General features: G+C 38.6%; 2 protein-coding genes across 6 annotated transcripts in view; both read left to right on the plus strand.

Moving 5' to 3' along the window:
* PACRGL (parkin coregulated like) overlaps positions 1–5,835 on the plus strand; it is a 41,449-nt gene extending 35,614 nt beyond the window's left edge. For both annotated transcript variants that reach the window (XM_032952061.2, XM_032952062.2), the window contains one exon: positions 5,338–5,835. In XM_032952061.2, the coding sequence (XP_032807952.1) occupies positions 5,338–5,394 (57 nt within the window). In that variant the 3' untranslated portion in view covers positions 5,395–5,835. The remainder of the gene's footprint in view (positions 1–5,337) is intronic.
* Positions 5,836–10,845: 5,010 nt separating this feature from the next.
* LOC116941233 (gamma-aminobutyric acid receptor subunit pi-like) overlaps positions 10,846–15,423 on the plus strand; it is a 55,915-nt gene continuing 51,337 nt past the window's right edge. The window contains exons 1-3 of one of the 4 annotated variants that reach the window (XM_032952060.2): positions 10,846–11,428; positions 11,752–11,840; positions 14,638–14,735. In XM_032952060.2, coding sequence (XP_032807951.1) covers positions 11,794–11,840; positions 14,638–14,735 — 145 coding nt within the window. In that variant the 5' untranslated portion in view covers positions 10,846–11,428; positions 11,752–11,793. The other 3 variants (XM_032952057.2, XM_032952055.2, XM_032952058.2) reach the window with 3 other exon arrangements.

Below are 15,423 nucleotides of genomic sequence, written 5' to 3' on the forward strand. Positions count from 1 at the left end.
TCTTCAAGTCATTAAGGTTTCGAGGCTGACGTTTGGCAACTCGAACCTTCAGCTCCCTCCACAGATTTTCTATGGGAATAAGGTCTGGAGACTGGCTAAGCCACTCCAGGACCTTAATGTGCTTCTTCTTGAGCCACTCCTTTGTTGCCTTGGCCGTGTGTTTTGGGTCATTGTCATGCTAGAATTACCATCCACGACCCATTTTCAATGCCCTGGCTGAGGGAAGGAGGTTCTCACCCAAGATTTGACGGTACATGGCCCCATCCATCGTCCCTTTGATGTGGTGAAGTTGTCCTGTCCCCTTAGCAGAAAAACACCCCCAAAGCATAATGTTTCCACCTCCATGTTTGACGGTGGGGATGGTGTTCTTGGGGTCATAGGCAGCATTCCTCCTCCAAGCACGGTGAGTTGAGTTTATGCCAAAGAGCTCCATTTTGGTCTCATCTGACCACAACACTTTCACCCAGTTGTCCTCTGAATCATTCAGATGTTCATTGGCAAAATTCAGACGGGCATGTATATGTGGTTTCTTGAGCAGGGGGACCTTGCGGGCGCTGCAGGATTTCAGTCCTTCACGGCGTAGTGTGTTACCAATTGTTTTCTTGGTGACTATGGTCCCAGCTGCCTTGAGATCATTGACAAGATCCTCCCGTGTAGTTCTGGGCTGATTCCTCACCGTTCTCTTGATCATTGCAACTCCACAAGGTGAGATCTTGCATGGAGCCCCAGGCTGAGGGAGATTGACAGTTCTTTTGTGTTTCTTCCATTTGCGAATAATCGCACCAAGTGTTGTCACCTTCTCACCAAGCTGCTTGGCAATGGTCTTGTAGCCCATTCCAGCCTTGTGTAGGTCTACAATCTTGTCCCTGACATCCTTGGAGAGCTATTTGGTCTTGGCCATGGTGGAGAGTTTGGAATCTGATTGATTGCTTCTGTGGACAGGTGTCTTTTATACAGGTAACAAGCTGAGATTAGGAGCACTCCCTTTAAGAGTGTGCTCCTAATCTCAGCTCGTTACCTGTATTTAAGACACCTGGGAGCCAGAATTTTTCTGATTGAGAGGGGGGCAAATACTTATTTCCCTCATTAAAATGCAAATCAATTTATAACATTTTTGACATGCGTTTTTCTGGATTTTTGTTGTTGTTATTCTGTCTCTCACTGTTCACATAAACCTACCATTAAAATTATAGACTGATCATTTCTTTGTCAGTGGGCAAACGTACAAAATCAGCAGGGGATCAAATACTTTTTTCCCTCACTGTATGACCTTTTGAAAATGGGTGGCTGTGTTTCTCCTCGGGCTAATGTCCATGTCAGGGTACTGAGACAGCACTTTTGTGATCCTGCCTTTTAGCCCCGAGGCAGGTGGAGAAAAAATGAGCGTCGTCCTCTTCGCCTCGGAGGATTTTTTTTGCTTGCACAGTTTCAAAGAGGCCTCTGTTAAGTAGCACACCACGATTGCACAAAAAAATCCTCTTAAAATGGGCTGCTGGTAAAATATTTAGCCCTGGGAGCATCTAAAAACATCAATGGTTCCAGGCCACAGATTATTAACTGGTCCAGTGAACGGTGTTTTATTGCGGGTGAGGCCCATTGAGTAGGCATTGGGAGTGAACCCTTTTGTGCTATCATCCTATTATCAGGGGATACTTGAAACTGTAACTGATGGTTCTAAGGTTTGAGAGATTCCACTGTCAAATTAACCGTTCTTTTATTTACGTCAATGGCAAATAATATATACCTCAACAAAAATATATAGCTTACAAAATATTTCAATGTTTTCAACAAATGACAAATTTATATCTTAAGTTCTGTTCTCATATTATGAAGTCTCAAAAAAGGTGATATGCCTTCAATTATCAAATGGGTATCAGGCAGTCATCTCCATGTGTAGCCTTGAACTAATAGAAATTCTACATTCCGAAAACTGTCGCATAATTTCCTGCCATTATAAAAGCAATGTACACCCATATGAAACCAAAATCTATATAATTAAAGACCTTAATCTGTATGTCTCAAGAACCTCTAGGGTACTTCCCGACAAGGTAGAAAGCTGAAATTTGGTACACAGGTAGCTTTTAGGGCACAAACAACAGGAAATCCTAGATTTTTCATTTTAAGGCCCCAAAACTCGATGTTAAGTGCCCCATAAACATGTTTGCGCGTGTCATTCATAAACCATTCTAAATATGAGATTCGTTTGATATAGCGTTAAACAGCAAATAAAATTAAAGTGAGAAGCATTGTTCTATCATTTATTGTTTTTCAGCTATATCAGATTAAAGTGGTTTTGATCGAAAAAAATACGCATTATATGATGTTCAAATCTGAATAATTCGAAAATGGTAAAATATAGGCACTTCCCCTCATAGAATATTAAGTTCATAAATGTTTTGTTCTTTCTAATAAATGAACGGAATCTTTATATTGAGTGGGTTCCAATGGGTACATCTTTAAAATAAAAAGTTGAATAAAGTTTTCAACAATTTTTGTTTTTTGCGGAAAATATATTTTTTTGGAGTAGTTGTTAGTGTCTGATCGTAGATAAATATTGTAAAAAATAATCAGGTAAATTATATTTATTGAAAGCGTTTGCCTGGCGAAGATAGGCTTTATGAACTAGTTTGTAATAAATTTGTATTACTCATATGGACAGCAAGTATGATCAATACATTCCATGATCAATAAACATCAGTTATATTTTTCTTAACCTAAACTCTAACATTTTTAGTGTCAAAGTATAGCATCTGATTATCTTCCTAACATTTGCACAACATATGTGCATGTATGAATTCAACCCCTGACCTAAGGGATCGTATTTATGCATGTGTAAACGCTGAATCACCCATTTGAAAAATGATGGAGCTCACCCAACTGGGTACCAAGTGTAAATGTTATCAAATTCAAATGTTAGTAAACATTGTTGTAATGTATGTGGATTGCATGACACAATGAATGAAAATAATTTTAAACATCGACAGTGTATGCTGCCTATGGGAGTGATGCCATGATGATAATGAATAATTTTAAAGGAATGATGCTGCTGTGTTAGCCAGTGGAGGAACGTCCCATGCCAATATTGGCATGCAGACTGTCATGAACTTTGTCAAACGGCCATTATTGTACGAACATTCACCACCAGTTTGGTGGCAGAAACTAGAGGTTGATATTTCTTCTGGTTCCAAAAGACCTCTTAAGCAAACAGGCTTGCTATCCTACTAAATTAAATGCTTGTGCATCTGTTATACTGGCAGAAGGGCTGCCACTAGAACCCTATACTGTATATGATATATTTGTCAACTCTTCCATACTAGCCAGACATTTAACAAGAGGTTGGAGTGTGCACACTTTATCCCACCACACACAATTGACGAACTTTAATTGTAATCCTTATGAGACGCGACCCATAAGGAAGGCTAAATGGTAATACATTTATTGTAAGAAAGATGGTCATGATCTAGTGTTCTTCTAGTATAAACAAGGGCCAAAGTGTTGTTTTTGGGGGGATCTGAGTTTTATTGTTTTATGTATAATCCTTAGTAAGTAAACATATGGATAGCTAGAAATCACTTCGGATAATGCACTTTTACTGCATAGTGAGCAAGGATGGAAAATGTTGCTTAAATCTCAGACTTTTATAATCAATCTGTGAAGAATACTTGTTTTCACATGGATTATATTGAGCATATTACATTTAATATGCGCTGAAGGTATACAAATGAGTCGGTGGCATAAGCAGCAGCCAGAATTTCACAATAGCTTTTCCACCTCACTTGATTTAAATTGTGTCACACGCTTGGATGAGCGTATTCCCTGAAAGGTCATTGTTTAAGAGGCCTCCGGGTCAATCACCTTCAGAGCTCACACATTATAGAATATCTGCTGCATAGTCATACAAGTTACGTCTGCAGCTTTGTATGTTAACAAAAAAATGTTAATTCATAAAAAATAACCCCCGAAGGTTTAAAACCAAAGGTCCTATTTCTGCTCTATTGGTTCACACATTACAACATAACTCTTTGTGCATTTAGCAGTTATGTCCCGATAACATGATTAATATTGACGATTCTTAAATATAAATTTGTCCTTGCCGTGAGAATGTTGAATTTCTACCACTGGCTCATGGCCATCAAAAGAGCTTATTCGCTGTAAATTCGTTATATGCGGCTTTGCGGTGGGACAACGTTATCCCTACTGTGGGCTATTCATTCGGCAGCTGTCTCGTGCGGTGCATTGGGGGTTGGGTGACTGCGCTTTATGCCCTTTTTTTGGAATGCATCGACTGCATAAAGCGAGGAACAACCTGTACTCTGCTGTGTGAGCGGGGAGATATTTTTTTGCTTTGGACATGTATAAAATACATCACATGTAAAATGTACATTACTACTATAATAGTCCAGACATGTGTGTAGCGTGCGTGACGTCACTCCACATGCCGCACCCCCCCCCCGTCATTAATAATAAAAACAATTTTAAGCGGGTGGATTTTTACACTCACGCAGAAGGTCGAAGGGAAATAATTTTTTTCGAAAATTCGCTTTAAGTTTGACGTTTCTTCATTGATAGTGAATGTAATAAATAATTATACGCAGCAACAAAGTGGATTTGGTGTCTTTATTTATTTCTTCAGCACTTGAGACAAAAGCTAAGTCTCATTTATGCTTCTACATTATGGCAAAATAGACATTTCTCGGTGATTTTCCACATTGCATAGATTTCCAATTTACTTCAGCCCCATCGACCGAAAGTAGAAGAGAATTAAGTATCAGAGCAGTGAATTTGAACAAATTGAAGGTCAGTTTATATACAGTGCTATAGTGCCATTCAGTGAGGTGTTTTATGATAGAGTTTTGTGCAAGAATCACTGCCATTAATACAGTGCTACAGTGCCATTCAATGAAGTGTTTGATGACATACTTTTGTGCAAGATTCACTGCCATTACATTTATACAAGTCACTGCTCGATTTTTTTCGCAAATATTACAGCTTCCGTCCTAGGACGGGCAAAGAAGCTAGTTCCAAATATTGTATTCACGTGTCATTCAATGTAAGCTATTAGCAGCAAATGCAAGTGATGTGTGGTAATTTATCAGCCAAAATAACATGACTTCCACCAACGGTTTCAGTTTTGTTCATGGTTATTATATTGCAGCAAGGGCTTAACAGTGGCAAGGAGTGTGATGGTAAATGTGCATTGAATATTTTATTGAACAAATCATCAAATATCTTTGTACAGCGTTGACTAATCACAATTATTTTGTTGCACCCCCATTAATAATGAAATTATTCATGTGCAATGGTCATTAAAGCTGCTTTCTCATTTTTGCTTTTCAGGAAAGTCTCACAATGATAAAGCTGAAGATCCCAACATACTGCTCAATCTATTGCTAAGGAAGCAAGTTGTTAATTTATTTTAGAAGATGCACATGCCCTATTAAAACTGGTTGTAAAGGTATATAGAGACAGTATTTTTTTGATGACAACTTAATGCGGAAATTTTGGCATTTTAGCATGGTTAACTGCATATCTACATTTCTCTGAATGTGTAAAATAATAAATTTAGTGTGCACATTTTGACATTTAGTTAAAGAAATGCGTAGATTTCCATGCCACACTTATAATTGCATCCTACTCTTTTTTTCAATGTTTATTATTTCTTCATGTTCACAGTAAAACATTGTCAGGTGCATTTAATGAAGCTTGATTATGTGCTTGCGTTATTTCAACGATAAGTAAAGGTGGGTTAATATTAAGTTTATAATTATATTATGTGCCGTTTCTGTATCGTTCTTGAACAAAGAAAGCTAATAAAATTGCATTGTCTGATGACTATTCTTGCCTGATTAGTTTTTGTATTTCCTTTTCCACAATCGTGTTCTTTATAATAAAGTGTAATGTGCTTCAATAGGTTTATAATTTATAATCCTGTGTAAATTCAATTTAGACAAACACCCACAGGTTCCAATCAGTTTAATAACCTGCAGTGTTACCACACTCATATAACATGACTACATTAACTTAAATATTTATAGTGTGTGTGCCTGTGTGTGTGTGGTTTACATTTTTTTACATTGCAGGCCCATGCATACATATGCTTAAAATGTAACTTTTAGATATATTTAAAGGTATTCCCAACCCCAATTGGCAAGAATGCCAAAGGACACTGTGCACTTCATTTTATGTAGCTGACATTTGATTTATTGAGTGAATTCAACATCAAATGTTTTGAAAATGTCTCATTGAAAAAACATGCATATGTTAATCATTCAAGGCCATTCTATACAATTTCATATGGATTGTAAATGTCTAGAAAAGTTAAGCATGATGTGTTACAACAACTTCATGATTGTAATAAGCAATGCCATTTTATAAAGTACTATTTATTTTTTGTACTTGCATGTATGGAGAAAGTGGTATACCTGTAGGGTATAAGTGAAAATGACTTAAATATGAATTTGATTTAAAGCTTTCGTGACTGCAGAGATTCATATTCTTGGTTCTTTTGGTAAAGTCACGTAGAAGGTCTTAATTGATTGTTCACGCTTACGGTGGCTTTCAGACCGCATCCATTATTTTCGTCTCCCCCCTCCTCTTTTCCGAACATAGATGGACTCGTCCATCTGAACAAACTGTCAAATCGCTCTCCGTGGTGCTAACGTTAAAAATAACCGCCACTTTTTTCAAATTTTCTTGCTGTGGTTTTCACACCTGATGATGATTGCTTGTGTTGCAGTCAAAAATGTGAGAATTTTATTGTTTTATATTTTTATTATTTTATTGTTTCCCTTATACGTGACTTTACCGAAAGACTTAAATATGGTTAGATTAATCTTCTTGGTTCTTTCGGTAAAGTCACGTAGAATGGAAATCAAATAATAAAGTAAGACAATAAAATTCTCACGACGTTTCGGCCACAACACAAGTGGCCTTCTTCAGGTGAAGAGACAGGTCTGTCCGGAAGACAGAGCTTGAATGAACGCTGTCATGCAAGGACCGCGTCTATTAAGCTGTGTGGGCGGAGTTAAAATATGAATTTGGATGTTACCAGCATCACCTCCGGAGAGGAGGAGGGAGGGGGCTGGGAACAGGCAGAGAGGAAAAAAGTAAATGGGCAAGTGCAACTGCCAAGGTGCGCTGCTGTGTCCTGAAAGCTGTTAAACATGGAACGCGTCTATTAAGCTGTGTGGGCGGAGTTAAAATATGAATTTGCATGTTACCTCGAAGCGTCGTGAGAATTTTATTGTCTTATTTTATTATATTATTTTATTCCCATTCTACGTGACTTTACCGAAAGACCCAAGAAGATGAATCCTTGCAGTCACGAAAGCTTTACATCGAAATATGGTTAGATTGTTTGCAGTCTGATGGGTTTGTTCAAATATTACTGGATAACGAAGTGTGGCTAAACTCCAATGTACATTTCTTAAAGGACATGCGTTACTCCTCCAGCATGTGCAGCATGGCTTAATGTGTTTACTACAATATATAGAGCATCTCATGCTTCGTTACTTAAAACCTTATTATATCAGTCAATAAAGCTTAAAGTGGTATTATATAAATGTCATTATAATACACTTGTAAAAAATATAAAGCAAATCAACTCAAATATTTTTTTGGCATTGAATTTTATAAAATTCTTAGTTGGACATCAGCATAAGGATATCAAATCTCCATAGATACATATTTATTGAAATTGTAACAATCCAATATTACTGAAAGGGCAGCTAACAATTCCGTATATTTTTTTTCCTGAAAAGTGAAAATACATTGTTAGTTGCTTAGACTGCACCGCTGAGTTGAGTGAATTCAAATTTGTCCAAACGTTGACAATTACTGGCTGGAGATCAGGCCAGTGAATTGTTTATTTTAATAACTTTACCTTTACATTGGCTCCTCAAATCTCACATGCTGCCACGGAATCCTAAAAAAAGCAAAAATCGAAAAGAGGACAATGTTACTCATAGGACAAATCCCAACAGCACACACAAATGTATGGTGCCATGCACACACACACACGGCAGCATGTATTTCAATAAGCAGGTGACAACACTGTGTGCTTCATCACGATGTGATATCACGGTTCACACTGCCCCGATATGCAGTCGTGTCTTGAGGTAATTGTATTCTCTGTGAGCTAAAGGACCCTAGAGGTGTAGACTCATAATGAGTAACGATCTTACAGTAAGAGTTTAACCATACACACATTCCCACCCCCTTTCGTCTATCTTTAACTTAACTCTTGCTTCTAAATACGAATGGTGTCATGAATCCAATGAACCTATACATATGCATAGGCACGTTTTCATGTTTTCTTTCGAGCATGTTTGTTATTGCAATTGTGACATCGGTGTCGTGTTACAAAATGAAGAAATGTACATTTGCAGCTCCAGCAGTGCATCACTAATTAGAAAATTGCCTATGTAAGGAGATATCCCAGACTGTTTCTGAGATACCTGCAAGTGCCCTTTTAGCCACACCAGAGGCACTGCCACCTCCCCGATACACCCTGCTATAGAGAGGTTTGCTGTATGACATACCGAAATGCATAAGTTGAGTTGATCAAACAACTATTAGGGGGTTTTGTGCAGCAATTGGTAACATAACTAAAATCTTCAATTGTCTAAATTTGAGAGGCCGTTTTAATCATGGGTTGCTGCCTGGATTAGAAACCATTATCTCAGTGGTCTGAGCACTGAGCCACCCAGCCACTGCAAATCCCCCCTGAGATGTGTGCAAACCTGGTGGCCAACGACAAGAAACGTCTGACCTCTGTGATTGCCAACAAGGATTTTGCCACCACGTACTAAGTCATATTTTGCAGAGGGGTCAAATACTTATTTCCCTCATTAAAATGCAAATCAATTTATAACATTTTTGACATGCGTTTTTCTGGATTTTGTTGTTGTTATTCCGTCTCTCACTGTTCAAATCAACCTACCATTAAAATTATAGGCTGATCATTTCTTTGTCAGTGGGCAAACGTACAAAATCAGCAGGGGATCAAATACTTTTTTCCCTCACTGTACGAGGTAATAAGGTTTTGCACATTGTGTCAAAAAAATTCAAAGAGGTGGCTGCTTACATGAGAGGCTCCAATTAAATTAATTTGTAAGTTTAGGGGAAAAAACCCTGCGCTGATGCAAATAAGTATGAATAGTAATTAGGTGCATTTTATTTGCATATGCGTAATCTCAATTTAACACAATATGTCTTCACGCTTTGCATTTAAGATGTGATCAAGTAATAGGATAACATTCGAATGAATCCACCTATTTTACTTTAATGTGTGTATTTTAATCATGTAATTACTATAGCAATACGTGTACTCGTGGCGGATCATTATTTCATGTGGTTTATGTGGCTGTGTTTCAAGCTGTTTCAAGCTGCTTATCTGGAGACAATAGGGTCAGTGCCTGCTGGACAAACGATACGCATTTTTTGTGCTCCTGAAAGCATCGTAAACACCCACAGAAAATATATTGCATAAAATATGTCTAGATGGTGAATTTTGCACTGTTGTGTACAGGTAATAGTCATACATATGCTGATGGATTTAACCAGTACAGTAGTGGCCACGAGGTCTTGCACATTCTGTCGGAGCTAAAGGACGCCCGCACAAATTGTGGGCGTTATTTCTGTAATAATATTTTGGATTTTTCTTAACTAACATTACATCACTCATAGCAGGATACATTGACATGGCAATGAACTTGTGCTCATGCAATGCAATATAAAATGCAAGGGGCCCTTGCACCAAGGTGCAGCTACTGCGTAGGTCGTTTATATTCCAGACCCTTGGAGCAATCTGAGATGCTGGAAAATGCTGCATTGCGAGCTACTCGCACAAGCCCACGTTCAGTCACGCCAACTTTGATTTGAGCAATTACTCATCAAATCAATATGCGTAAGCAACACATCACATTCCAGGTTTCCATTACCGGTGTGAAAATAATAGGACGAAAGGGCCCTCACCACAGCCCCGTAGCACCGTCTATACCTTGTGCACATCAAATGAACCTACGGCTGTCAACCCAGTCGTTACATCTCTGTGTTGTCTGAATGCTGTGTGTGCAATTGGCGATGGACACTGAGCGTGCCTTTAAATCAGTGGAAAGAGAAAGTCGCACATTGAAAGGCTGCGAGGACTGATGTGGTTTCGAAGGGCATGCGCTAAGGCATCTGTAAAACTATACGGGATACGCAGGAGCATATCATTGTTCAGGCTGACCTGTCAACTCTAAAGCAATCCAAAGGAGGTAGGTGGTCGTTTGGCAGGGGCAGCTGTGCCCTCAAGCTTAATGTGACATCACGGGCATGAGGCAGATTGCACTGGCACAGTGCCCCTGATTGTCTTATTCACACAGATTGGTTTCAGCTTTAACGCTGAGCGTTAAAATCTGCGCTAGCCGCTTCTGCATTGCACGCTAGTTATCTTTCGCTGCCTTCTTCATTTATCTCTGATCTCTCTTTGTTGGGCTCCCTCCACCCCCCCCCCCCCAATCCACAACCACGTCTTCCTCTCCGTGGGCCTCGTTCACGACCACTTGCCACTATCGTGAAATTGTGCTGATTTCATGTCACACGTCGGTGATATTTTCACGTCCAATGTCACGTTGGAATTTGTATTTTATCATTTGGATTATTCTCTCAGACACAAGCACACAATGCATGAACATTGTCAGAAGGATCAAGAGTATTTAACAGGTAAAGGTAAATATGTATATGTACACTTTTTAAAAATCTATATTTATTAGGTTCATTTTCAAACGAAAGTCTTTTCTTGTACGTTTATGATTGTATTGGTTTTTTTTTAATACTACACAGTCACCCATGGTGCTATGCTGTCTCCCCTCCCTCCCTCCCTCTCCTTGAGGGCATTTCATTCCAAACAATATCTCCTGGGAATTTCTTCCATCAGCACGTTGCTAAAAACAACTTAGGAGCAGATAGCGCTGCGTTCAGGCTGCGTGTGACGTGTTTGGATAGAAGCCGCTTAAGCTTCCATCGATTTGAAGGATAGAACGCGGCACAAATTACCAATTGCTTTATTATTTTGAAGACTTAAGGTCACGACACATCTATGGGGACACGGTGAGTTCTAATATTTCAAACTGCAAAACCGAGGTCTAATGCTCAAATGTTATTTTTTTTAGCTTATTGTTACTTACAACTATCGTGCAATTGCTGCAAATTAATGCATGTGTTAAAAAAAATGGGTAAAAAAATACCGAGGAGGAATGGTCAGACACGTGGGCCAATGTGTGCTGGCGGGACACGTATTGATGCTGTTCTGGTGAATAAGCCCGAGCGTCCTTTATAACGCGTGCATGGGAGAACATTTGCCTTGGGGGCTCCGTGCACGTCGCGAGTGCGATTCTCTGTTCTGCTGCAAGGGGAGAGCAACACATAACAAGCCGAGAGACAGGTGAGTACATCTTGTAGATTTCTTTTTTTTTACATCCCCACGGAAAGACGTGCTTATCAGCGGTGATTTAATGTGAACGATGAAATAACCATGTAATCGTTTGCATGCGTGCGTTCTTCACCCCCCCACTCCTCCATGTCCTCGATTGGAGCAAGGCTCAATTGCATTTTATCAGTGGCAGAATCCGCTGTGCAATGTGAGTTATTTTATTTGTCGGTAGCCTCCTTGGGTCCCTACATGCAAAAAATCCAATGATAATTTACGGAAGATATTGGTACAAAGAATGTTTAAGTACGTTTTTTTTAAAACCTTTTTTTTTGCAGGTAATTTTTTTTAAAGCTGGATCAACAACCAAACAATAAAGGATGCTGCTGTTATATTATAGCTTGCTGTTACAACTTATCAAGTGCAGGTAAGGTTGATACATGCCACTCGTAAGCCAAACGTGAACACATTCTTGACTTTGTTCTGTCAGGATAGTTTGTATAATGCGAATCGTACTACGAGTACTGTCAATTACAGATGTATGGTATATATGCTGACTTTACTGTTATCATGCAATAAAGGAGATAATGTAAATAATCAGCGACGTTTTGGGCAATGGCCCTTTCTTCATAGCAGATAAAGGGTTATCGCCCAAATGTCGCCGATTATATATTATCTTCGAACGCAGTGTTGTTGACGAGTGTGTTGATTTTGTTTTTGTTAATTCTACTTGTGCATCCCTTCCAAAGCAGTAGCACCAAATCACGTGTTCACTATTACAGTACGCTTTCAGAGTAAAGTTAATGCGAGTCACATGTGCGCAACATAACCAAAGAAAATTGTTAATTGTAACGCTGATTTTTTGTGTGTAATTATAATGCAGATAAAACAAATGGAAGGGATTTCATTCGTAAACATAAAACGCTTTGCATTTGCAATACAAATGTGTGTGGACGTTAACTTCCACAGCAGGCTCAGAGTGCGTGTGTGTTTTCATAGTTATAGTTGGAATTAAGACTGAATGCAGCGGGAAAAGGACGATTTTGGGAGCGATAGGGTTAAAATAAGATAACAACAAATAGAATTAACTTTGGGTATTTGTCTCAATGACCACAAGTGTATTTAATGGTGTCCCAAAATTGAACGGTGTATGTCTGCATGGTGAAAATGCATGTCTATGATTTTAAAAAATATATATTTGAAAGATGCATTTTACTTTTTATATTTGTAACCGACACACGCAGTATAAATTTTAATACTTAAAAAATTAGTTATTGAAGTTTATCTGTTTTGAAGTTTCTCTATTTTAAAAAAAAACCTCATAGAAACGGATGCCCTACATATATTTTTTATTATCCATTAAGCTCCACCTGCTATACATAAGCTCTTTTACAGTTTCCATTTCAGAGATATATTGGGCGAGATTTTTTTGTCAGCATGAAAAATGTACATTCATAGTAAATTGCCTTGTTATCACCTTAACACAATTTGAATCAGCACAGTGATGACGATTGAATGCAACAAGTATATTTTTTAATTATAAAAAATGTCACAGAGATGATGCAAAAATAATCCTTAATCCTGGAAATTGGTCTGCCAGATGCATTGCAACCCTAATGTCACAGCCAGGCAAAAAAAACACCAGTCATTATGTTCAGTGGCGTCACTGGGGGGGGTGCAGGGGGTACGAACCGCACCTGGTCACACCAACAGAGGGGGGTGACATCAAAATGACTGTCTATACAATGTTTGTGCAGTGTTTCAGCAGAAATGTATATTTTTTAAAAAAATACATAACAAAAAATATCCCAGTAGTTAGTTACAACAACAAAATTTTGTTTCGTAAGCCCAGCTTACATGTCCTGTATCAATATACCTACAAGGCTAAAACTCTATGCTAATTTACTTTTTGAACCTTCTAAAGCACTCCGTTCAGAGATGTCATTGTTGCACAATTACAATGACGCGTCGAGTCACGTGGTTTCCTCTGCACGCGCTGCAAGCACGCGCCGTTGTTTTCGTCGCTAGTCGCTGATTTTGTCAAATTTTCTGGTGTTTTAGCTACAATATTGCGGTAATTAGTATTTGTGAACCTATATTAATATTTTTTTGGAGAATTAAGTAGTAATTAAAGGAAATATTGTAATTCAAAAGTGTAATTTAATTTGTGCTAGTTGTTTATGTCACTACTATTGCCATTACATTCAGTGATATACGGGAATTACGATTTACGAGTAACATTAGTACAAAAAAACATAACTAAGCATTCTACATGGCCTGGTTACTGGTGGAGGTCCATGAGTTACCGCACTGGGTGACACCAACCCTAGTGACGCCACTTAGCATGTTCAGTGTGTACCTGCTCGCAATGATTCACCTTTTGTCAACATAAACGATTACCCTAGTTGCTGTGCATTTCTAAAAAAAAAAAGTCATCTAATCGTAATCCCTTTTCAATGTACTCTTTGACTTGTTCAACAATTATATTCATTACGATCAGCACACGTGCAGCCTATTTTGGCCAATCCACTGCTGGACGAGGGCATTTGCTATGCCCTCTTTTGTCACGGGGATTATTTGTCAATGCTTCACCATATCGCTCGTTAGTTCAGTGAAAGCATTCTAAATGTGGGGGGGGGGGGGGGAGAGAGGTACAGTGCAAAAATGTAGGTTCATGTACTGTCGTCTGTTGCTAATGGCTACGTAGCTCAGAAGCAGCCTATAATGCCTATTTTATGCATTGTGGTCACCCATCCCAGGATTATTCAGGCTCAACTCTGCTTAGCTTCTGAGATATAATGAGGCCAGACGCATTCCAGATGATATAGGCAAAACAATAATCAGTAATACACCTTATTAATCATTTTTCCACACTGTATTGGGGTCAGGTGTTTCTTTTCAAATATATTCTATCGTCGTAGGATATAGCATGGTTATAAATAAGGGAATTGCATGATTGAGTGGACAATTGATTACATTTGACCATTAAAAACACCGCTGTCAGCATATATTTAAGAAGGCACAGCATTACATGCATCTCCTTCCGTTTGATGGGTTTACACATGATGTTTATTTTTTTTCTGGTGGAATGATAATGTGTGTTACTAACATCATTGTCTGGTTGCAGAGAAATGTCCAGTTTATTTTCGCTACGGCATTCGTGCACGATCTTGCTTTGTAATTATAATGACGCATATGGATCCTGTCGCCAATGTATTGGTCAGCCAAGGAAGTCAAGAATACAAGGAGGGTGATGCCCTTCCTCAGAAAATTCAGAACCTCATGCGGGGATATAACAAGTACCTCCGGCCCTCTTTTGACAGTAAGCCGTTTACGTACGCTCGTTCAAAAAGTGTCACGTGCAATGCTTTAAACATTATTCATTTTCAATGACCAAAAGCAGCAGTGTCTGGAATAGGATGTACCAGTAAAACCTTGGATTGCGAGCATAATTCGTTCCGGAAACGTGTTTCTAATTCAAAGCACTCGTATTTCAAAGCACTCGTATATCAGTTGTGATCACGTGACGCTCGGCAGACAAAGCGTATACGTACTACTCGTATTGCAAGACCTCGCTCGTTTATCAAATTAATATTTATTTAAAATTTTTGCTCGTCTTGTAAAACACTCGCAGACCAAGTTACTCGCAATCCAAGGTTTTACTGTACTTAAAAAAAACCAATTCAACAAGGGTGTGCTAATATTTTAATATCGTTTGCATTATAATTGAATGTTAGGGATAGCTGCAGGGGCTGTCCAATTCTATTGGGGTCACGGGCTCTTTCTTTTATCATTAAAGATTGCACCTAAAATTATTTCGCATGGGGTTGACGGGGGTCAAGACTATTTGCATAAAAAGGCAGATAGATGGCTCTCATCCAACGCCAGATGTTTCATAGCATTATATGAGTTTTCCTAATAACGTTCTAACACGCAAATACAAATGCAAATATTTCAATAACAATTGCTGCTTTGCTAAATAACATCCTCCAATTTGTATCTGTATTGCT

The sequence above is a fragment of the Petromyzon marinus genome, chromosome 11 (assembly GCF_048934315.1).
Source record: "Petromyzon marinus isolate PM22_M1 ecotype Great Lakes invasive population chromosome 11, UKy_Petmar_22M1.pri1.0, whole genome shotgun sequence".
Classification (NCBI taxonomy): domain Eukaryota; kingdom Metazoa; phylum Chordata; class Hyperoartia; order Petromyzontiformes; family Petromyzontidae; genus Petromyzon; species Petromyzon marinus.